This window comes from Anoplolepis gracilipes, chromosome 4 (genome assembly GCF_047496725.1).
Source record: "Anoplolepis gracilipes chromosome 4, ASM4749672v1, whole genome shotgun sequence".
Lineage (NCBI taxonomy): Eukaryota > Metazoa > Arthropoda > Insecta > Hymenoptera > Formicidae > Anoplolepis > Anoplolepis gracilipes.
The window spans coordinates 8,844,114-8,870,376 of record NC_132973.1 but is presented as its reverse complement, the minus strand read 5'-3'; the positions used below and the strand labels follow the sequence as shown (position 1 = coordinate 8,870,376).

Sequence of the window (26,263 nt, the reverse complement as noted above, 5' to 3'; positions counted from 1 at the left end):
GGCTTATTCAGAACTCATTAAGGATAGATCGTTTGAAAATGGCGAAATGAGATAGAAGTTTAGTCATTTGAAATTTCCCGGAAAAATCAATTTTATACATAGTTGCGATTCTCCGTATTATATTTTTACACCCTTTTTGTTTTTAGGGGTTCATGTATTAATTCTTTTTTTTCTTTTTTTTTTTTATAATTTAGCTAATCTTGTTTTATTCGTGCTAGATTTCACTATCACAGTCGTTAGAATGACATAAATTGCGCCGCACTCTGGTAATCAAATGTATGTACAACGTCGATCCTTGATTCTCTCTGACATATGCGGCCAGGACTTTCAGCCACGGAAGCAGAGTCTGTCTCTCCGTCGATGTAAGATAAGGTGCATAATGAGGCGGCGATGTTGTGCGATTGCGGAGCCCTGTTTTAAGACGTGGGAACAGGAACGTGTAAACACGTAGATCGTTCGTAGTGACTCGTTCCATTTTTTATCCCTCTCTTCCTCTCTCTCTCTCTCTCTCTCTTTCTCCCTCGAGCCACCTCCTTCTGTCTCACTCACGATGTCGACTTTGCCCCTTCTAATCGACCCTTGCACAGGCGGTCAGCACGTGTGTGGAACTGTTCCGGCGTGGGATAAAATTGGCCGCACCGATTAAAACCGTCGCGGTCATTCGTGATGAAAAATTACCTGACTAATGTCAGACTAATGCGTTCCCGATATGTCCGGTGATCAATAAACGATGAGGTGTCGCGAGTACACGCAACTGAGGAATTATAATGACCCTTTTATAAACTGGCTTTGCTATTGTTCCTCCTGCCGACTTTTCTCACTTTATAAATTCACGTCGATATTTTTCTTCGTTATTATTAAGTTAAACTCATCATGCTATCGTGGACAAATCGACAATGACCGGATCAAATGATTTTCTTGAAAAATACCACAGCCGACTCGTCGTTTTATCCTGAGCCAATCGATTTCGCTGGCATACGCCAGCCGCTTTGATAATTCGATCCACGCGGAATAATAAGGATACTCGCGTATCAGGAAGAATGTCTCTGGTGGGGAAAAATGTCTAGCTTCCTGACGTTACGACACGGTTATTCAATTGGAGAGGTTTCACTCTCCGTGTGCCATTGAATGGTAAATTATGTATGTGTGCACGAAATTCGAATGCAGAAATACGCCAGCTATATATTCCCTCTTGTGCCGTTTCGCGCAACTTATGCATGTCGTTCATGCTACTCCGAATAACAAGCGCATCCGTCGCGACGCATTTTCTATCTACCGACCATTCGGGAAAATATGTCGGAACACTTTTACCCGCGAGAGGACCATCGCATTACTCCCGTATACCGTAATACATTTCGCCTTACCTCGCGATACAGACACTTACGTGCTACGTAACGGCCATAAGTATTCCGCTGGCAGCATGCCATTGAATCGCGAATGACAGAGTCGATACACATCGTTAGAAAATTGCTGCTGAATCACTTTGTTATTTAAATAAACTTCCATTTACATCAGCGCGTTCCACATGTCCCCTGTGGTCCGTTCATTTGACTACCGTGGGGAAATTATATAACGTTACAATTATATATAATTAAGTGTTTAAAAACTCTCTGTGGAGATAGAGAAGAGCGCGCGTGTATGTATCATACTTTCCGATGCATTTTTCTGTTTAAAATTGCACAAATTTAATCACTGAAGCATGTAAATTGTTTGACTTGAATTTACACCAATTTTGCGACAGGAGAAAAGATCTCGTTAGCACACATTCCCGATGGTACATGTTACATATATCAACCAATAACTAGCTCGATTGACCAATGAAAGTGTCCTATAGGTGTTCAATTAGCTAATGTGGGTTTTGTCGGATCCCGTCCTTTCGTGATATATATATTTCATTCAAATGGGGACTTCATTCAAGCTACTATAATTGTCTGTAAATTCCGGAGCTAAAGCCGCTACGGAAACCGGGATAATTAGTCGATCGGCATCTTATATTAGACTTATCATTTTATACCATTAACCGTTTCCATTGTATAGCGCCTCGTGCTTAACCGCGTGGAAAATCTACCGATGTTCCAATGTCATGCACGTAAATTATTGCGTTGTTCGTCATATGTTAGAACGCTCGGTTACATTGTAGAATAAATTCATTTACTCTTCAAAGAAATATTTAAGGTCAGGAAACGTAATGAAACTTTGCACAAAATTTATATATATTTATAATATTATACAAAATTTCACCGTGTATTATTGAGAGTTTGGTATCATTAATAAAATAATAATCATTAATAAATCAATAAAACGGAGGAGAGATTAAGAGAATTTCGAATAATTAAATTAATACAAAAGTTGTTTGCGCCTTTTCTATTAAATATTGTTTAAACTAAAGTTCCGGAATTAAATTTTCGTCTCTAAAGTGCATTCAGCTGCATAATTTAATTTACGCTTGGACAACTGGGAGACGCAACTGAATAGGCGTTTTATTGTAATTCAGGTAACACCATTTAGAAGAGCAGTTGCGCCGGAATTATCATGTACTGTAAGATGACTAGGAGAACTCCGAGAGAGTATTACGTGGTAGCTCGTGTAACGTGACGTCGGTGGGTGGATGACGGATCGCAACTCGAGAAAACTACTTATCCTTGGACAGCCGGAACAAGAAGGACTCGCCGAATTAGGTTGCGAGAGTCGAAAGCGGCCTCAGAAGACGCGAAGGCAATAAATACCGAGCGTAAGTTCGGGGTGTGCCAAGGATAAGCCGAGACATTTCTTCCCCACGTTTCGCTGGCGCACGTTTCTCACACGATTGTATTGAAATGTGCCTCGTAAACAATACATTGCGTCACGTATCGCGGGACCACGCCACGTACAGCGCCTGTGGAATTGACACAGACGTGACAGGAGGAGAGCAAGTGAAAAGGACGGGGAGAGCGAGTCCGAGGGTTCTTTGTATATTCTTGTACAGAGCCGCAACAAGCCAAACGGGGGATCATCATCCGCGTGCAAATTGGTTTCGATAAAACGGGAGAGAGCTTAATACCACGGTGTTTGCATAATAATTAAAACGAGATGTGGGCGCGTGTTTCGTCACTTGACAGTTCGGCGAATGAGATCGGATTCTGACAGTCTTGCTTCAGCTGATAAAACTTAATTAACGGCTAATCCAACGTTGTCTGAAATTTAATTTTAATCTCTCCCCGCTTTTCTCATTTTATCTCAAGACGGTTCGTGTTGTATAAAAAAAAAAAAAAAAAAATTAATGTTTCAACAAACAGAATCAATTCCAAACGCAATCTGTTTAATGAACTCTGAGAACTCTTAATTTGATAGAAAGTCTCACTCAATACGACGTTTCTCAATTTTATATTGCGATATATTTCTCGAAGTTGCCATTATATACATAATAAGGGTGCCATTCACTCCATTATAGTCTATAGTATATTTGTTCACGTATCATCGAGCATATCTGCCGAGCTCTTTGGCATTATGGTCACGAGTAAACCTTTCACGACTTCACGGTTATTAGAATCGTAACAGAGACGGTTTGTAGGTCTCTTCCAAGTCGCGAAATGGAACGTTAGACTCCACCGAATAGACTCCACAAAATAGACTCGATGTAAGATCCATCTTTCGAGAGACGAAAAAATATAAGAACGACATATTTGCTGTTGTATGGCTGTTGCGTGACAAACGTGATTTTGTTCTTTTTTTCTTTTAGATGAAGAATTAGGCGAGAAAGATAAATAATCACTATCACGTGTGGCGCATTTATCAAAGAATTCGTACGTCAAGTATATTCGAGAGAGCGCAAATATTATCACAATATTCTATCTACATATTAATATAACAAAACAATGTTAGCCAATTTTTTGTTATGTGAGAAGCAAAGTGAAAAAAACATTACATGATATTAATATCAAAAAATAATATAATTCAATCATAATATTTAATATCAATTTAATATTGCGATGCGTCTGCTACGATTATTTCGATTAAATATAAATCTAAAATAGAGCAACATTTTATAATTTTACTCAAGTAAAATATTACAATAAATCATATTTTTTACTGTAAGTTTTTAAAATTGGCTCTTCGTATGTGTATTTTTCATTTTTTTCGATGCTTCAACGCAAACATTGTGACAAAAACAGAATTTGAGTTGCCGGTGAAAAAAAAAACTGGATAGGTTTTACTAATCCGATTGCACGTGTATATGGTTTTACTAAAACTAGAAAAGTGGATATATTCAAATAACACGACTGTATTTATATTGCAAAAATGTAAATATAAATTTTTAACTAATTCGCAAACATGTTTTTCTTTAGAAGTTAAAGATTAAAGTCGCTAGTATTAAATTATAAACAACGGGTTAATTAAAACGACCTAACTAGCCAAGATCATTTAATTTATTAACACGACGTTTCGTTTAAAAACTCATGTTGACATGACGTGTCTTATTGTTTGCGTTTATTTCAATTTATTAACCGTTGATTTTAACTAGTGAAATATTTAATTGTTCCACAATTAAGTTCCACCTTTATACATGTTCCATTGTATTCTTCCTTCTTTTTCTTAATTACGTTGACACTTGAAAAGGACCACAACCATATGGTCGAAACGTCGTGTTAATAAATTAAATGATTTTGGCTAGTTAGGTCGTTTTAATTAACCCGTTGTTTATGTTTTTCTTTCTTTTTTCATTAGACGATAAAACTTCGCATAAAGAGGATGCGTCAAATTATTTGCTGTAACGAATCTGCTACCGTATTGACAGTAAACTCATAAACCTTGTCGAGCATAACTCGTTTTTTTTTTTAGAAGATTTCGCCGTACGTGCGTTTTATGAACGGACAAATAACATCTTGAATTATAAAGGCGATGAGAAAGGGTCGTTGTGACAATATATCTATTATTCTTACCGTTATGACCCTTAAACAAGTTTATTGTTACGTATCGCTGTATAGTCACGCCCTATTTTGTCATGTAAATTGAGGTCTACGAAAGACGTGTGATTACATAATTCACTCATTCGCGATCAACGAGCGGAAACTGACACATATTACGCGATCGAGGATAAATTGATCTCATCGAGACCCTGTCATCGTTTCTTGCACACTAGTTTTTATCCTTTCACAACGGATCGGAAACGGTAATATAATACGGTATAATGTAAAATTGACACCGTTACAATGGCTTTTTTTATAGAGATTTATAGACTATTTACGCGCGGTAAAAGATATTTTTATATCTTTTACATGTAAAGTATGCATTTTACATAATTTGCATTTTTATGCGACATTTTCTTTTTTATTGTTTTCATAAAATTTAAAAAAAAGTACTTTTTTTAAAAAAGCACTTCTTCTATTAGGATCATCCTAGCTATGATTTCACTTATCTTTTCAAGTATCATAAGTACACGAAAGGAGCATTAGGTAAACTGCTTGGAGAATAAATTATCTGTGAAAATCTACTTCATTGTCGTCATCGTCGTCATTATCGTCGTCCTCTCGACAAACGCCCAAGCAGATGACCGAACTTAACTCAGCGTGGCACCAAGTTCCCTTATGAAATTCTGTTGCCACAGTCATCGTCTCGAGTAATAAGCGACTGCGTAAGAAACGAGCTGGCTCGCGGAGTCGAAAGAAAGCGGCGATATCTCGAAAGTTAACGAAATCTTCCACGGAAACGACGGTAACCTTCAATTATGCGTCCAGCAGGCAATGTCATTGGTGGGAACAATAAAAAAGAAAAGAGTAGAAAACGTTGCATCCTACGAAAATCTGAATTTGGAGTGCGATTCCGCGCCGATTGCAAAACCGCGAGCGTGACAACGATCGGACGATTTAACTCTATAGTATTATTTAGATCCAGCCTGCGTGATAAACGGGAAGCGTATTGGCTAACAGGATTGCGTATGTACTTTAATAAACGTAATACGAAACCTAATATCCATTGACTATTATTATACAATATTATATTAATTATTAATTTATATAATGTATTATTAATTATTATTATTATTTATATAATGTATTATTAATATATATATAATATATACAATAATTATTAATATATATATATATTGTAATTTTTTTGAGGCTAAATTTATTTACTGTTAAAAAACAAATTTCTTGCGCATTTGTAAAGTTTGCAAAGCTAAAAAATAAATGATGAAACTTTAAGTGATCGATCAATCTAATTTGTTATTATCGCAAGAGCAATCATATCAACGTACATTATATACATACACAGACATACGTACAATTACTAAAGTAATAAATTTCGACATATCGCACGAAAATAATGGACTCACGCAATCTCAGGGAAACATTGAACAATAGCGTCCGGCTTAATATTACGTAAATGCGCAACAAAAGAATTTGGGCTGAGATCGAAAGGTTTTGTCGCTTATGATCTTGATCCAGATAGATCGCGTCAGTAATCATTCGGGCGGGACCGTTTTTTTTTTTTTAAAGCTAGTTACGTTCACGGAACGATGGTGATGTGTACTTTACGTGCGAGACAAGAAATGGCATTACTCGTTGCGAAGACAAACGGGCTTTGTCGGGACTTGCGTAACCGAGGAATAGACCAGGAGCTACCACGCCTTTGTCGACCAAAACTTGCAAGAATGGAAACAAAAATTTCTCTTCTTTGTAAGAATGTCATCCATCAAAAGCTAATATTCTAAATTTCCATCGAAAGATAATATTTTAATTTCTTTCCCAATATTGCAATATTTGAAAAAGAAAGATCATATAGGGCAAAGTCAGGGTAAAAGAAAATGCTTTAAAACAATAATACTACTTTTATCTTTTTATAAAAAGCACAAATAGCATTAATCTTGAGTTTTGTAAGTCTAAAAATTTCCAAAATTTCATTAGGCTAAATACATGGCAACAAGTTTTTTCGCAACCAAAAAATAAGTATATTGTTTTTCTCATAATGTATACACAGTCCGATTTCATTTCGTGGCCAATAGAATTGGGCGTAAAATTTCACTGTGTTAATTACGTGTGCGTTCTTTTCGCGGGAAAAAATGCGTGAGTTGTTTCATAAAAAAAAAAAAAAAAAAAAAGAATGGTATTAATTCGACTTTGAGCAGAAAAGTGAAAGAGTGTTTGCTTCTGTTACGCTAAGAGAGAGAAACATGACGTAATATTTATGCGCGCAGAAACAATGATGCATAAGTAATCATGGGCGTTCTTTTTGTAGCCCTTACGCTGAAAATTGTAATTAAACCAAGTAATAAGAAACTATAGTAAGTAAATATGATTAATGTTGAAAACTTTAAATAATAGTTTAAATCCCTTCCTAAAATTAACTATTACATTTTTCTCATCCAAACAGAACGTGCAAAGTTGATCGAAAAATTGAGTTTTAGTAGTTATAATATTTGGCTTACATTAAAAGTTCTCTCATTCTATTAATAGTAAAAATATTTTTATCTCTACTTTTTTTAAATTAAAAAAAGGATTGAATGTCTGTTATTTCAATCAAATGTACAAACTTTTGAATGTAAATATTAATTTATTAAAATATTCCATTTCGAAAAATATTATTCGTAAAATGCGCGAGAGTTTTCCGCGCGGTTAACATAATTAAACGCAAATATATTTTTCCATCAGATTGACGATAAAAGATACCGAATCATTTAACGCTCGCATTCACTCTCAAATTGATTCCCATTCAATTTCACGTTCACTTGACTGCCTTCCGCTGTTTTGGAATTCATTGGAATGAATTATGCCTAAACACACAGTAACAACTCGAGAAATAAGGTTTATCCGCCAGCGATTACCTCTCCTATCCTTTCAACATAATCGTCTCTGACGGTCGAATCAATCTGCTACATCTTTAACGACTAACTGCAGGATTCGCACGAGTGACGTCCGTGAGCGCAAGGAACAGACAAACTCTATCCCATCCATCCCGTTCAATTAACCAACGAGCAGAACTCTATCCTGTAACCTTTGCAACGGCCATCAATCTTTCCTTCATACGTTCCATCGAATCGACGAGCGTGATGACCAAATACCAGACGATCGAATCCCTCTCGAGATTTTCGCACGAGCGATTAACGTCGATGTGTTCCACCACGTGGAGAACACTCGCCGTGTGCGTTTTCTCACAGATACAGACAAAAAGATCCGGGGAGGGTACCAGACACCAACTTGAAGAGTGGTGGCATCCGAGGCCGAGAGCTTTTGCCCGGAACGGAACCACTGTGAGGTGGGAGATGAATATAAACCCATCGTCTGGGAATAATGCTATCAGTGACTTTGCGACTCGACGGTCTTGTATACAGTAAAACGTGGTATAAGCGGAAACGTGGAAACGCATCATGCTGAAGGTACGAAGAGAAAAGCTTTACGTGACACACGGGTGTGCGGTATGAACGGGTGGATGGTTGGCTTTCTGTGTGCGAGTGTATGTGTGTGTGTGTGCGTCGCTCTTTTCTATCGGCAAACGTTCGAGAGCCATTTCTGGCAGCGCTTATCATGGATTTCTCTTATCTTTCTCTCTTTTTTCGCCCGTTAAAATACTCGTTACAATTTTTGCTCCAAATATTATACGGAGAAGTCAGGGAGACGTTTATCCTACGAGCTCTTTTGTCAAAAGAGTAAAAAAGATAATTCCAGAATTTTTTTTTCATATTGAACTGATGATATGAGAAATTCCAAAATTATTCCATTCAAATTTAATTGTGAAAAATGCCTTTATTATTTATTATAATATCAAGGAAAAGTTAATGATGTAGATTTTAAAAAAGTTAATCGATATTATAATATTTTATAATTTATAATAATTTATAATATTATAAAATTATTTATTACATTTTATCTAAATATAATAACATTTAGATGAAATATCATTTATTTGTACTCAATTTGTATTCAATATTCAAATTCACAATGTTTAACTATTCTGGAGTTTTTTAACGTTACATTTATATGTAAGGCTAAATGATTTTACAAAATGAACAGTTTTACATCTTTATAAGTCTTTATAAAAGTCAAATAATAACAAAAATAATAATTTTCAATTTTCATAAAATTGTTCGGTAAGTCATTTTCTTGTCACATTGAATATTGGATATTTTAAATTATTACTTCTTTAAAAACTTTTATAATTTGAAAATTCTTATATAAGTTTAGAAGTTCTTGTATTTTAAAATACTAGTTTTCATTTTTATGCTAGCATTCTAACAACCCTCAAAACTTTTTACAATTTTAATATACTTCTTTACAGTTTTTATTAAAAAAAAAAAATTTGCTTGTGTACTTAATAAATAATTTAATTTCATAATTATATGCAATATTATATTTGATTGAAAAAATTTTGTTCTTGTATATATTTCCAGTATTCAAATGTTCTGATCATATATCAGAATTCCAATCTTCTTCGATTCTTTCCGATTCTTCAGTTCCGAAGAAGTTCACTCTAGCTTTCTCATGACATGAATATTCTTGCCGAGGGCGTATTAAACCTTTTATTCGCGATATATCATTTTCATCGCGAAAGAATAAGGAAGCGAGATCCTTAAACACTTCCGTAACGTTGTATTGACTTACGATCTATTGGGCCGGCGGCCTCCGGGTAACAAGGTCGGCGTGAAAGTGAAAAGGACGTTCTTCTCTCGTTGCGAAGACTCCAAAGACGTAACGGAACATCGAAACGAAAAATCCGAGAAGCGCGTTTCCCCGAAGACTTTCCCAGATAAATCCGATCAATTCGAATGACTTTCCAAAGCCGATTTCAATCGGGACTTCGCGTCGACTAATGAGAATCGCCTACGGTAAACAGAGGAATTCAATTGTGTCGGAAGTTGCGCTTATTCGTACGCTTATTCCGCGCATAAAACGGGAAAATAAATTGAAAAAGTCTTGCGATGAAGGAAAAGAGAGACCGAGAGAAAAAGAAGACAGAAGACATCCTGTAGAATCCTTGACACAACTTGGCATAACTTTGTTAACAATGTCGTTTTCCCACAGAAGAAATTTACGATCGCGTATTGCGATTTTCAGACGGTTTCTTTCCTCTGCGCTGTATTAGCGTGCGGAAACGCGGTTGTTCTCAGCGGCTACAACGGCCATGGCCTGTCCTACAGTGATTATAGCGACGTCGCCGATGGATACATAGGATCCGCCGGATATAACGTTCTGCCGACAGTCGCCGTCCCGGTGCACTCGGTATCCGCTGCTCCGTTACACGTGGATAGATCCCTGAACCATGAATTGCACGGCTATAAACATGTCGAGCAGGAGCACGACTACTACGTGAGTACTTCTTCTTTTATAAATCTTTATAAACGCCGTATTTAATATTCATTAATTTGTCGTCAGTATCGCGAGAGAGCGTGTAACAATTTTCATCAAAATATTTCGCGATGATTTTGTGCATCTTCTTCTTAAGAGATTTCATCGAAACTTTGAAATTCTTCAGAATTTTCTAAAAGTTCTCCAAGATTAACGTAATTAGTTTCAACAAAAAAAAATACAGCAACTAATGTATATAAATTTCAAGGAAAACCGCCTGCATTTCTTGTTACGAATTTGCTTTTAACCGTATTACAACTTGTCTTCATTCACTAATTAGCGTTTAATATTCTCGCATGCACGACTTCCTGAAAGGCGTCAAGATGTTTCGAGTCTCGTAATTGTATTTTATGAGCGGATAGATGTATTTTCAGGCCATCTGAGGCGTGTATGTTAATTTAGATTCCTGTCTCTGAAAAGAGACTTCTGACGACGGTATTTCCTCGCTGTATCTCATTGTTGACTCTATTTCCGCAACGCTTATTGTCGTCGCTTTCTCGCGATGTTAATTGTCACTGAAAGTGGCACTTTCGATGGCAATATTGCATGACGGAACATTTTATCCTCAGACACTACGCAATTCGATTCTCTGCACGATCCGTATGATTACCAAAATTCAAATTGTTGTCATTAGCTGATAAAAGCACGTAACAAATCGGAAAAATACAATGTAAATCCGCGAGCTTCTATATAATACGCCATGTAATATTAAGTGATTAAAGACCGCTTGCGTCAGACGAGGCCACATACTACTCGTCGTGCTATAACACCGCGTTATTGTTATTGTTGCAGTCGCATCCCAGATACACGTTCAATTACGGAGTGCACGATCCTCACACCGGTGATGTGAAGACACAGCACGAGGTGCGAGACGGTGACGTAGTCCACGGCTCGTACAGCGTCAACGAGCCCGACGGCAGCGTGCGTATCGTCGAGTACACCGCCGACGATCACAACGGATTCAACGCCGTCGTGAAGAAGGTAGGACCGGCGATACACCCGAAGCCGGTGCCGATTGTCAAATACGTCTCGCCCGCGATCTACAACAGCTACGACTACGAGAAGCATTATTAGCGGCTCGGCCACTGTAATATGTAAATAGCGTCGAGTCGGGTGTTTCGCTGAGGGGCATTAGCCGATGATCAGTCTGCTAGTCAATGCGACAGCGAACTATGTTTTCAAATGGGCTACGTTTAATTGGTCACTGAATTATTACGATTGACAATAACAAAGAAAAAAAAAAAAAAAATTCGTTCGTCTATTCTTAGACTTAAAGAAAACTTCTAAAGAGTCATCTGAGATTATATTTTCAATAAACTGCGATAAGTATCTACGGAATTTATAACCGAGATTATTGAAAAATATCGATCCTTCTGCTGATACAACAATTTCATCTTGCCTTATTCGAAATAAATGTAGTCTGATCTTATTTTCATTATCCGATGTTCTAGTTTGAGAAGTGCCTGATTGGACCAAATTAATTACACCAACGCGTGTAAACCGATTATTTCCGGATACCAGAAATGTAGTTCTCTAGATATTTATTTTACATTATGTATGAAATTCGCAGAAAGGCGATTTATGTCCCTTGAAAAGAGAAATATTTGATATTGGAATCGAATTGTAACCGCGCATGTCTGAGGTATCGATTTATATTTGCGATGACACTACAGAGTAATAACATAAGTTTCATCTATCTCAAAATGTCTCTTTTGCATTCCATTTTAGATATATCGTACAATGAAAATACATAGCTATATAGTATCACAAATAATTTAAAAAGGATATAGAAATTTGCTGCCTCATATGAATATGCGAAAATTTTTATAATCCATGTGCAATAATGTATAGTGATTTAAATTTCAAATTGTAAAGTTGAATTTTAAGTTTATTTCAAAGGGCTGAAAAGTCCAATGCTAAATTAAAATAAAACAAAAAAAAGGAAAATTAAATATATGTACATTTAGAAATTATACTGACAACACTTGATCAACAGGTTACAAAGCGGATTTAAAAATGCAAAAAGTAGTTGTTAAGTTTTTTTTTGTAACTCTATGTGCATAAAATATATCATATAATAAGCTCAAAGAGAAAAAAACTTGTATAAAAAACTTGATAATAATAATAATGATATATAATTATTAATATACATAGAATTTTATTATTATTAAAGGATTATAATATATAATTATATAATAATAATTATTTTAATTCAATAATACATATAATTATTATCTAATTATTAATGTGATTGTTATTAAATAGTTATAAAATATGTAACTATTTAATAATAATAAAATTAATTTGCACTAAAATTTAAAGTAAAAATAAATTGAAAAAAATAGATAAATTTATTTAGATTTTCGCGTTTTATTTAACTTCATTTTTATTCGACGTAGAATATCCTAACCGAGATTACTTTTCATCGGATATTAAGTTTCCGACTAGCTTGCTTATTCAACTTCTATTCAATGAACAGGAACCTGAAGATAATGACGTAACATGTGATTTTTCACCGAAATTTTAATGAGATATAAGCAGCTTCCTTTTTTCAATAACGTATAAACAGTTTTGTTTTTCTCTCTGTTTCTTTTTAATAACATTATTATAGTTTTAAAGAGAACATGAAAAAACACATAATATTATAACTAATTTCATTAATTTAAAAAAATTAATTATAATTAATTTTAAAAAGTTATGAGAAAAATAGATCTTACTCCTCGTTTACAACCACGCAAATTTAAAAATAGCAAGTAAAAAGACACCAGCGGTTGCATTTTTATATTCTTAATTAGCTTAAATTCTTTTATTAGCTACATAATTGGTAAGTATAAGATATTAAATTATTAATTATATTTAATAGCTATAATTTTAGATGTATAGGAACTAAAAAAAGCTCTAGGAACTAAAAACCGATTGTTTTATGTGTATCTGTAATTAAAATTCCCTTTTTGTAGTACATTAATGTCATGGGCTTGAATGAATTAACGCTGCGCTATTTTCAGTGTCAATGTTTCGCAGCACTCATTCTTAATTAACGTATCATTCTTAATAGATCGCGGCTGCGCGCATAAAATTACTTAATTCACTCGATAATTATCTTGATGCGTCGGCTTTGTTCGCGGGACTAATAAGTCACTAGACGTAATTAACTATACACAGAAGAAAATTTACAAACAAACAGTGCTCGATTCGAGCACTAATACGTTCAGTATTCCTGTCTCTTTGTCGGAGCCTTTGAGCTTACGCTCACCGTGAAAACCATAAAGAGTTTACGCTTTCCAATTATATTTCATTTTCGCGCTATATACATGTAGCGGCATTGCTAATCGCTTTTTATGTTTAATTAACATTTACTTTTGGTATTTACAAACGTGAATGGTAGCTGGAGAAACCGTCGAATCTTTTTGCTCGACTTTTTAAAGCGGATATAGCGAGCCATTTCAAAAAGTACTCGATATACGTATATATAGCACTGCATTTGAAATTATAAATAGTATTTTATTGTTGTTATATACGCATTTTATATCTTGCGAATAAACGAGCGGAGAAATGTCGGACGATGTGGGAAATAAAAATAGCAAGAAACTGCGCACTTACCGCGGCTTCCTGGTAAACCTTGTGAGCGATGATGCTCGTGCTCTCAAACATATTTTTGCCAGGACCGGAAGCAAAGCACATCTCTTTCTTTCCAGAACACGTATACTGATCGGAGCAGTTCTTCCCAGAGAATTCGCACTTGGGTCCACGTGTATTTGGTGATACGTCACCAAGATTGGTCGAGGCGAAAGCTGCCACAAATTGGCTCTAAATAAAGATATCCTATGAATTACAAATACACAGAATTTTTCTCTATTGTAAATATTATTATTTAAATCAAATTAATTAAATTCTTAGAATTTTTTCTAAAATGTAGATAAACAGATGTTTGGAAAAAAAAACACGTTTTCACACGTAAATAGTAATAAGTGTGATAAATGAATTTGCTTTTATATAATAAATATATTCAAAACTTAATTACGCGTATCACAATGAGAGGTGCACTTATATATTTCGAAGTAAAGTAATGTTAACGTTTATTGCTTTGGATCTGAAGTAATCTCGCAAGTCAAAATGTAATTCATGATAAAAGTGTAATAATCCTTTACGTAATTGCATCAAACGAGTTTGCTAATGATTCATATTTTTGCAATTTACTAGCGAACAGTACATATCCATGATTTTTTTCAAACTTCGGCCAATGCTGCCTGAATAGAAATGCAAATTGTTATCGTAGTACAGCGATTAGTATTAATAGTCAAGAGATAAAAGAAGGAAGAAAACAAAGAGAAAAAATGCAAAATATGCAGCGTCAATATGACAAGGACGAATGGAATTTAATAACAACAACAAAAAAATAATAGCAGGACGTACGCAATTATCTGTGCACATAGAACACGAGAACGGAGAAGCTCGTAAAACTGCTATCCACACGCGACTTGCAATATTTATAAATGTATGTACATACATACACGAAATGTGCACATTTATTTTAATGTCGAAACATTCGTGGATTTCATTTCACACGATTTATTAGAATTTGCCGTAAAGCTCATTCAATTTTTTTTCTTACAACACAATATCCACAATACGAGTAGAGTGTCACGGAAGCTGCTGAAACTAACCAATCGTCATTTTTAAATGCACATGGAACGTAAAATATCTTTTAAAAGAACACATTTGGCAGTTTTATTTACATATAAATTAAAGACAATCAGAAATATTTTTATCATTTAGTAAATATTATAAATATGTTTATAAAAAAGTGCTATAAATATATCGACAATCTTAATATCAATATATATATTTTCAAAGCGTGTAGTACCGTCAAAATTGAAACAGAAATCAAGTCTTTTTTGTGCGCGTGGCAAGTGACATCTCAAAATTGTTTATACAGTTCCCGAAAAGAATTATCTACATTTGGTATTTTTTATAAATGTTTAAATGATGAAAACATTTCCTATTTTTAATACATATGTAAATAAATGTCAAATATCTTCTATTAAAAGCTATTTTATTTTCCCTGGTTCTTTTATGCATTTAAAAATAACAGCTGATTAATTTTAACAATTTCGACGTGAGACACTATGTATATGTTACTAATATTGTATGTTATATATGTATATACAGAGCATCAGTATAACTCTTGTATTGTGTACATACAACGTCGACTTAATCTATAACGACATAATTTATCATAAGCGATGCCTATTCGTTAACGGAGGCTTACCTTGCCGATTGCGAAATTATTATTCATCATTTTCTCAAAAAGGATTGACGCATAACCCATATTGTCGCTGGAGACTAGACGATTGGTATTGTTCATGCTAGTCGGATGTACAGCGAACCAATTTATAACACCAAGAGGCTTATCATCGGCTCCAATAAATTGCATCTGCGTTAGTATTTTGTCTACGTCATACTCGTATCTAGTAACAAAATAGAAAAGATTAATCTGTTTGTAAGCCTCTTTCGAAAAGCGCATTATCGACGACAAATTTCAAAGTATTATAATTGATGGTTCAATTAATATTGAAACGGACCATCAATAAGTAGATGTTCGCATATACGAGATATTTTCGCAAAATGCAAGCCCTTATATAGGCTTGCAAACATATGGTCATACTCATACATATGTTGCACATGATGTAACACGCAATAAACACGAATGCTTTGAGTAATTCTGAGAATTAATAGCCCGAATATTCAATATGTACTAAGGGAGTCTACAATCCCCTTACTAAGCAATTACAGCATGAATGGATCATTCGTTATCTCAGCATATTGCTATATATCTATGTTCGAATGTAAGCCCGTATAATACAATATATTCTCGTAATGTCATAATCTATACTATCCATAATAATAATAATAATTATTATATAATAATAATAATTATATAATAATATAATAATATTAATATATCAATGTAATAAATAATATTATTAAATTATGTTGTACAGATGTCACACGTAATAAACATAAATACTTTGAGTATTCTGACAATGAGAATTAATAACTAGAATATTCAGTGTGTATGTACTTAATGCATTCTGCAATTCGCTTAAGCAAATGCAGCATGGATTGATCGTTTGTTATCTGAGCATGTTGTAATATTCGCATTCAAGGCTATATATGTATATAATATGTATTTTCTCGTAATGCGATCAATAAATACTATTCGTAATAATTATACATAATAATTCATTGTTTTGTATTAAAAATCTACTTTGCATCGGTTAAAATTAAAAAATTAAGCAGATGGCATAAATAAGTGTGTGCGATTATCAGTGTCTCTCTGTAAAAATCTAATTAAGAATTTGGAGTGAATACATAAATTTCCTTGGTTCTTTTAAAATAGAAAACACTTTTACGAATGTATAAGATATTACATTACGTTACAAACGTTTGTTCATCCTTTAAAATAATTGCAGCCACTTTATCACTTACTTATCTCTTTCTGATTTCGGGTTATTGCGGTACGCTTGCGGACTCCTATTAATGTTGGCGTCTAAAACTTGACCGTGAATAATGAGAATCCTTCCAGGTACAACGGCATCGTGTGCACGTTCGATGCTCTGCAAGATCAAAATAAATATCGATTATTATATCAGTTATTGTCTTTAATCAAGCGAATCGCCCGTGCAATTGTTGTTTACAGATCGACTCACCTTCGTTATGCCATTAACGATAGCATCGAACGACTCCCTGACGAAGCCAAATGTGGTCAAATCGAAGAGCACGTCGAGCATGAAACCACCCGGGCTTGAATGTGTGTGCGTGCTACTAATCATCACGTTTCTCTCCGTGTACATATCGCCAAATTGGATCCGCAATTTGCGCAATACCTGCGGCGAAAAAAGTCGCGATTATTATCACGTGATGATGATGTATTTGATTGTTATGTTTTTATTTTACGATAAAAGCGCATGCTCTCGTAAAAAAAAAAAAAAAAAAAAAAAAAATACACAAATTGCGCACTTATCTATGCAATGAGATGCGCCAAGAAACAAACAATTTTTGACTTTTGCATTATATAATATGTAAAAATAATGTGAAAGAAAATAAAAATTAATAGATAATTTACGTTATACGTCTATACTTTTATCAAGTACGTGAATACAAAAAAAATGAATAAAAATTACAAGATAAATATATTTAACTTCTTTATTATACGTTATACAAAATCAACCAAAGAGAAATAGAACCTCTCTATGTGTAATCTATTGTGTAACTAAGAAAAATGGTTACCTCCTGTCGGATGTCGTTGCATACCATCGCACTGTCGATGCTCACGAACACAAATCTTTCTACACCATCGTCAATTATGAATGCTCTGGAAAACGTCCGGAGATGCAGTCCATTTCCTTTCTGATCTATTTTCGCATAGCCCATCTGAAACATGCAATGCAATCTATTTGATTATTTCTTTTTTGATTTGTCAATTTAGCTACGAATGTATCTTGTTATCTTTAATTATTTTTTCGATAATTTTACAATTAAATATAATTTGATAATTTTGATTTTAATCTAATAATCTAATATTTGATAATATTTTATTTTTTAACATGATATCAGGGATTACTTCATTAAAATAAATTCGTCCGTCACATTCTTACTTAAAAATATTAATTCTGTGCAAAGTATACATTGTAGAATACTAACAAAAACAATTTCCGCCGTAGGTCCTGTGCTGTCAGCTCTTCCCACGCCGATACTGTAGGAGGCAAGAGTGACAGGTAATAGTAACATGAGAAGCCATAATGTAGATAAACCCCGAGTTCTTAGAAGTAACGGCACCAAAGTATCCATTCAGTTTTGCGAGCCTCTTGGCTAATCGGACTGAAAGCAAAGAATGAAATGAACAGATAACCGCAGGAATATCTCTCTTAAACAATTCTTGCTGTCGTTCCGCGTAATTATTTTAGCTTTATTATTGACGTAGTCAGTATAAAGATAAACGTCATCATCTTCAATTATCTTTTTTAGACTTTTTTTTTGTTCAGAATGCGATAACGCAAGGATGTCATTATTGCAGATAAAGATTTTTATTTGCGAATTTGTACTGTGTGCAAAAACTTTTCGAGGAAGCTCATGTGAGAAAAATCTAATATTGAACGAATTTATTATGTTGTGAAAATTCAATTGAATTTATTGTGTGCACCACCATCGGGAAATATTCCGATAAGCTTATCGTGTTATTTATCAAAGATAATTATTGTACCCGCTTAGGTACACACATATATATATATATATATATATATATATATATATATATATATATAAGGAAAAGATAACACAGAACATCAATATTCAATACACCTGGCTCATATAATTAGTGGCTATTGTTTTAAGGTTGATTCAAAGCATTTATTATTTTTGCTGCTCGTGCATACATTTTAATCGCTAATTGAAACGATAAGAGAAAAATATTGATCTTTGGAGCAACTCAAGGACAACTGGTGGCAATGCAAAACGACTTTCACTGATCCGTGGTATTTGAAGGCGAAAAAAGTATAAATAAAACTTTCACGAGCATTCTACGTTACGTGACTTCACTTTCGGTTGAACGTCAACTTATAAGGCTACTGTCACATGTAGCGGTAAAAATGTTTCTTTACGAGAAAACTGCGTTTACGAAATATACAGAGGGATGCGAAGATTATAAAGAGGGTTTAGAATACACACATCTTCCATCCATTTGCCGCTTAAAAAGGGATTTTTTTTTTAAGATAATTTAACAAACAGTATCGGTCGACAAACGTGATAGCTGTCAACCCAAAACAAAGTCCATTACGGTACCGCAAATATATACAGGTACTGATAGGATTATATGCAAATTATTATGCAAATATATCATTATAAAGAATTAAAAAATAAGTAGACTGTAAAGAGCAAACAAGTAGTTAATAAATAACGGCTACAAAACAAATCCAGTATTATATTAGTATATTGGTATAAAAAAAACGGATATATTAACAATATAAAGTATTTATACAATCTAAAAAGAATAAATACAAATAAAGGCGAACATTTTTCGCTCTCTTCAGCGCAAGAAAATAATATTGTGAACGTTGAGCTAAATAATAGAACAATATTGAGTAATAGTACAAAAATAGCTGTTAAATCGATTAGAACTAAACAGAATATATGTAATGTAAAAAAAGAGATTATAATAAAGAAGAAATGAAGAAATACTTTATTAGTTTGTAAGCCAGGAAGTATTTTCGAGAATAATGACTTGACTTAAAAATATCAATTGAATCCTGGAATCCAAGATTTAAAATTATATACTAAGAATAGTTAAATTAGTATGATTAAAGTCACTAAGCTGTACAATATTTTTATCTTCAAGATAGATTTTTGTTACAAAACAATCCAGAAAGTAAAGCCGTTAAATAGTCGTAAGACGATCGATTACTGTCAAAAAACAACAAGAAATAGGAGTTTATATATCGTCTCGTGGCATTTAAATCTTTGAAAGTTTGTTTACTACGTCACAGTATGTTAGTGATAAATTTTTCGTGTCAGTCTGTAAATTCAAACCGTTAACTTGTCTTTTGATAAACGACATTTCAGAAATTAATCTTTTGTTGTAAAAGGAGATTTAATCTAATATTTCTACGTTATATTCCAATCAAAGTCATAATTGTATTCAAGTCTATGATTGGTTATAACAGACTTATTAGTGTTGTGTCTGTTGATGTGAAGTCTATGTTCTGATATTCTGGTTTTTAGCATTTTAAAAATCTGTCCAACATAAGATGCCTTACAGTTATTGCAGTTAATTTGATAAACCACATTAGTTTTATATATTTATTCAGAATATTATCTCTTTTTCTTCTCATATCCTGGATTTCACACAAAAAATTTTAAATTTATTTATTTATTATTTTTCCTCTTACCTTCTAAATTTTACACAAACAATTTTTTACTTATTTTTTTATTATAAAGAATATAACTGAGAGAAGACATGATGTAAAAAAGATTACACGAGCGCGTGCAAGAAATGCAAAATTCTAGAACAAAAATCACATAAAAACGAATGATAAATTATTATCTATCTGTCCTCCTGTTTCTAAAAAAATATATAATAGGCATGTCTACTGTATGTTGTTAAGATGAAGTCTTATATGGATAGCACGTGCGTCACGTCAGTTGCTGCAAACGAGTGCGTTACCGATGGCGAGGTATATGTGTACGCGGTCCATGAATAATACACAAGGTACATATGTATACATATATACATAAGTATATATATGTAGGAATAAGCTTGACATTTTATGCGTTTTAATAAAACGTTACACATGCATGTTAAATATGCACGTCGAATGCAGAACCCGTGGAATTTATGTACATTGTAATACATATGTGATCACATAATCGCACGTGTTTTGGAATATGTCATCTGAAATTTTCATTGTTCTCTCTTGTTGAACAATCTTTAGAATTTTAATCATATAACAGCAATAGCATTGTTTGAATATAATTTTAATAAATTCATAATAAATTTTTTATTTTATCGTACAAATATTTTATTTATATATTCACTTATTTAAATTCTTACTTTCATTATTAATTTTAGAAAGTTTTCAAAAAGAAAATAAAAAAATCAGCATACATTTTTTTGTGATACCTTAAATTTTGCTGTATATTTTGTGACTAAAATTGTGTTGAAATCACGATGAATTAGCATATGAAAATGTAAAATAATGTCTTGATGTAATGTAGCTACTGGAATACAAACTTAGTAACTAAAATTGATGAAATGTAAAAGCGATATGACGAGCATAATAATGTTAAACATTCTACATCTAGGTCGTTCAATAGTGATGAAGGAAGTGAAGACACAAGTTTCGTAACGTTAATTAAAAGAACTAATTAAACTTTCTTCTGATCCAACGTATTTTTTCTTTCTCATATATTGTCGACTAATATTAGGTCGCTGCATGTGAAACGTTAGCTGTCTTATCAAGCATTCTCAGAGAATTTCCGTGAGAATATAATGTGCATGTAACTTATATATTCTATTTGTTTCGTAATGCTTTTCACATCTTTTAAAATAAAAATTTATTTGCATATTTTGATTTCATTTGAATACGATATTTAAAAGAGTTAAAAATGAAAAACATGTTTTTCCTTTCAACATCGATCATTTATTATTAGTATTTCATTAAAAATAGATGTCAAACTGAAAACTGAGTTACACAAAAAAATTGAAAGCAAAAAATAAATCTTTCATAAAGTGCATAGCGATAAATTACTCAATCATGCTTTCACAACTAAGTCTGACTATACGTTGATAATTATAAAAAACTGTGATTGATGTCAAAAATTAAAATAAAAATATGCCGAACCGAATACACAGTGCAACGATAATATTTCATGAATGTCTCCTGTGTTTTGTGACGTTTTTTATTTTTGTCAATATTTGATAAAAATGTAATCACTACTAGTGTATCCCGATTTACTGTGTATTAGTTGTGTTTGTATAGTTTATATTTCGTATGCAATCTCTTGCACAAATAATAAATTATAGCAAACATGAATTACAAACAAATACTAGTTAAGTATGAATCACAAACAAATATCAGCTAGTTTCCTCGTAAGATTTACTATAGACTCCGAGATAGGCGAATCACATAAAATAATATAAATATTACAGTTAACGAATTTAATTCAATTTACGTTCTCATATTTTTCTTGATACGTTTTGATTAAATATATTCTAGAGATGAGCTATTTGAGCTTATTCCTAACAATTTAGCACTCCAATTCAGCCAATTCATCTTCTAATGCAACCTTAAAGCTATTTCCTCTTTAACGTTATTCTTACGTTATTTCAAAATTTTTCGTTTAACCATTTCCACGCAATTTTTTAATTACCACCGATTAATTAAACGCTTAACGATGATTGAAAATATCATAATTAAATGAAAGATGCAGATAATCGTCTACATCGCACACACAATTATCTTTCAGAGAGAACGTTGATCTTCTCAATTGTGACCTACTGCGCCACTTTGAATAATTACGAAACGATTGCGTTGCCAACATAGATTATAAATTATTATGTAATTTTTATATACACAACTTTCTGCAGACAATGCTTAATTTATTAACGCTAAACTACTCTAGTCAATCAAGAAAATCATTTTCTCTTAAACTACCGAATTATGTATACTCACGAGACTAACATAAAAGTAAGAGAACCGGATGCTGTTAAATTTCGACAAGATAAACGATTGTATCAGTTATACCAACTGGCACTTTCACTTTTCACGAAATATCTTGACGCTATTTGTGGCATGATTCTTTTATATTTCAATATAGCTGCATTTCAATTTTTTACGTATATTTTATTTATTTTTAGCTTTTATATTTAAACTTAAATATTTAAAATTATTCAAAAATTTAAAAATTTTATTAAATTTTAAGTTTTATTAATATTTTTCTTACTTTAATATTTAATTTTTTATTTTCCATTACTTTTTAATTTCCAAAAGTGGTTTAATTTAATTTATCATTGTATGTTATCGACAATAAAAGTCACAAAGTGAAAAATAAATATCATAAAGTTTCACGTTATTAATAACGTTATTAATCACATTATTAATCACGTTATTATTCTACTGTAAAAATATATATTTGAATAATTTGATAATCTGTGAGATAATTTTCTTATACGTAGCAAACAATTGAGTTAATATCAAAATATATGCATAACACTTTCAATGGATTATGCATTTAAATGCTAATATTTATACTTTAATCATATTGATATATATCACATATCTTGTGATAAGATTAAGATGATATATATACTTATTGAACATTGATACGATTAAAAGATAAAAAGAATCCTAATGACAAATAATTATCTCAAAGAGAATATTTTTCAGTTATTATCTCACTTGAAGCATGAAATGTAATATAAATGAAAAGAAGTAATAAGAAGACTTTAATTTTCTTTTTCTTTTTTAAATTGCACACTAATAAATCACACTTACTTCAATTTTAACCAATGCTGATTATACTTTTGCAATATAAATAAATATTAATAAATTAATTATCACTCAATCAGCGCACTCGAAAAACTTCGCCACTTCAGGTCATGTGGCTATCAGTGAGATAAGAAGAGAGAGAAATATAACACTGCTGTTGTATGACTGGGTTTACGTGGAACTCTCGTACCGTTTAAAACTTGACCAACTATGACTAATCTAGATGCACGCACCACTTAGTTGAAGCATTGACACATATATATGATAAACGATTCCGAGCGAGAGGTTCGCACTGCAATCGTTTCACAGAAGTCGGTTGGTCCCGATGAATATGTCCATAGGAAAAGGGATCATATGAAGGCACCAGTTGGGACCGCGTCACAAACATGCCGTCGCCGGCCTGTCATCATGAAGACTCCCCGTTCGTCTACCAAACCCAACGTTGGGACTCACATGGTCGGAGGCGAGAAAGAAGGGGAAACGGAAACGATTTTACGGCTATTCTTATTCAGATATACACACACATACCATCAGACTGCTTATTCTCTCGTTGCTCGTGTTGCCGACTCCGTATCTCTGTGCCTTTCGTTCTCTCGTTTGCTCTCCTGCCTTGACACAATATATGAAAACCGTACACATACAGGTACATAAATCGGTGTAGGGAAAATCACTGTTATGACTGTGATTAGAGACAATAATTGCCACGGAATTGTGTCGTGATCAAAACATGTACTGGTAAAAAAAATATGTTATGTACGATTTGAACGTTACTAGAGCAATTGTTTTAGTCAAATTTTACGGAAGAGAAAAGAAAAATAATTTGTAGGTAATATATACATTGCTTTCTTTTAATTATTATCATTATTCGAATACAATTAAATTGTGATAAAGTAGCATATAATCGGTGAAAGTTAAATTCAATTATAAGCCGCACTAATTATAAAAGCTTTCAGTCGGAATAATAGAGTTTAATTTAAGGCTTAAGATTGAATCTTTTATATTATTGATTAGGTCACGTGCCGTACTAATAATCGGTATTATGCATATAACATCAATTTTATCTTTAAAATTATGTATTCTAATTTATTTTAATCGACAATAGTATTATAATCTGACATAAACGCAAATGATGTGGATATGATTCAATGGATAATAATAATCAATAAAGGAATCTTTAGATATATAAATGGATCTTATATACATATATAATATGCAAAAGAATCTTTATATATAAGTTTAGAACAAGGATATGGAATATATTATCGTACACGTTTGTATAATGCGATCTAAAAAGCAAACTTTTCATTAACATTGATTATTAATTATTAATTTGGTCAATAATTAATTAGTTAGCTAGCCTACCAGCTTAACTGCTACCCTCATTAGCCATTTAATAAAATAAAATAAAAAGTAAAAAAAATAATTTTTTAAATCCATGTTAGAATATAAAATATATATAATTTATATCTTTGTACATTACAATTATTATTCATGCATTGAAAAATTTTATTGCTTTTACAATAATTTCTAGTTATTACGGTTTACAGTGTATGAAATAAACTGTAAATGCCAGAAAGATTTTTAAATATGAAGCAACGATTTAAACAATTTTATGATTTATATAAATATTTTTTTTGGACGCAAGAAAAATTCAAACTGTAAATTACGCATGACTTTGTAATTTCGACAAATATAATACAATTAAATATCTCTTGCTAAATATTCAAGTGCAAATAGAATAAAAATATTACCTGTGAGAGAACAAATAGTAAACGGATGTAAATGCAGATTGTACATAGTAAAAAATATATTAAATATCGAACGCTGTTTCTCTTGATTCTGATATGACGATTTCGCGCATAACAGTTCGAGCATTATTTTTCCGACTATATCTCTTCTATAATTTTTCGAAGCAAGAGCAATCTCTGATCTCAAATCTTTCATGCTGAAAATATATGTGCACATTAATCGCTCGTGCATAATCGTAAGGCAATAATATTTGCCTTTGTGGGAAGAGAAATATTGCCATACGACGTGACCAGAAAAAGAAGCGATACTACCTTTAATACGATATCTTTAATACAAAAAAACTTATTTACGTAATATCACGATATATAATAAAATAAATATGTTTATACATTAATGCGAGTTAATAAATAATAAATACTTACAAATGCCCGTGTCATTAGGATTATCGTCTTGTGCACTCTCGGTTAGGTTTAGCAGAACAGATTATTTCAAAAAGGTTTATCTCTTATCGTTATGATTCCGGAGGCTATCTTTTTATTTATCTTGCTCGAGGAGTAAGATTTTTACAAATTGCATTTATATCGCGACGTGTTCTATCGAATTACAGATTTTCAGGATAGCACACGTATGTATTTAAAAAACATCTTGTTTTCGTTATAAAATTGGACATAATTTTAATGTTTAAAAGTTAAGCAATAATATCACAAAATTTTTTTACATTCACGTAAATATATTACATTTTTCATTTTTCTATTAAAGTTAAGATGAAAATTCACACATTATTTCTAAAGTATCACAAATTCATTCAATATACTTGACAATTTAGAAACGTTGCGTTAACGTTATGCCCACTGAATTACATTATTATTAGGTGTACAAATTAATTCTCGATCTTCAATAAATTTATTGTTTATTTATAAAAATTAAGTTACATTTTAATCTACGAAGTAATCTCCATTAGAATCTATTTTACTTTTTGTCACCAAAATAGGTAGCTAACGAATTCTTTCTCGGTAAAAAGATGGCAGTTTTGAATAAATTTGCCAATGCTTTTATCAACATCTTTGAACGTTTTAAAATGCTAATCGACCAACTGGTGTTATAGAGACTGGAACAAATGATAGTATGAAGGCGCTAACGATAAGTCTGAAG

General features: G+C 32.6%; 2 protein-coding genes across 7 annotated transcripts in view; one reads left to right on the top strand and one right to left on the bottom strand.

Annotated features, from left to right (window-relative positions):
- Cdase (neutral ceramidase) overlaps nt 1-25,818 on the bottom strand; it is a 41,290-nt gene extending 15,472 nt beyond the window's left edge. The window contains exons 1-8 of one of the 6 annotated variants that reach the window (XM_072889503.1): nt 25,534-25,818; nt 23,891-23,971; nt 18,024-18,200; nt 17,610-17,753; nt 17,030-17,206; nt 16,809-16,936; nt 15,589-15,787; nt 13,920-14,126 (exon numbers count right to left, since the gene is read on the bottom strand). In XM_072889503.1, coding sequence (XP_072745604.1) covers nt 13,920-14,126; nt 15,589-15,787; nt 16,809-16,936; nt 17,030-17,206; nt 17,610-17,753; nt 18,024-18,170 — 1,002 coding nt within the window. In that variant the 5' untranslated portion in view covers nt 18,171-18,200; nt 23,891-23,971; nt 25,534-25,818. Of the gene's footprint in view, nt 1-13,919; nt 14,127-15,588; nt 15,788-16,808; nt 16,937-17,029; nt 17,207-17,609; nt 17,754-18,023; nt 18,201-22,546; nt 22,655-23,368; nt 23,791-23,890; nt 23,972-25,533 lie in introns of those variants that run through there. The other 5 variants (XM_072889504.1, XM_072889500.1, XM_072889502.1 and 2 more) reach the window with 5 other exon arrangements.
- On the top strand, nt 8,263-12,418 carry Cpr6 (cuticular protein 6). Its single transcript, XM_072889506.1, has 3 exons — nt 8,263-8,353; nt 10,029-10,280; nt 11,112-12,418. Exons 1-3 carry the CDS (start codon nt 8,345-8,347, stop codon nt 11,391-11,393), a joined length of 543 nt encoding a protein of 180 aa, XP_072745607.1. The 5' UTR covers nt 8,263-8,344; the 3' UTR covers nt 11,394-12,418.
- Nucleotides 25,819-26,263: the final 445 nt, after the last annotated feature.

Excerpts from the sequence above, each read along its gene's own strand:
- Cpr6 (XM_072889506.1), top strand. Across the intron at positions 10,281-11,111 it reads AGCAGGAGCACGACTACTAC|TCGCATCCCAGATACACGTT; the intron begins GTGAGTACTTCT and ends TTATTGTTGCAG.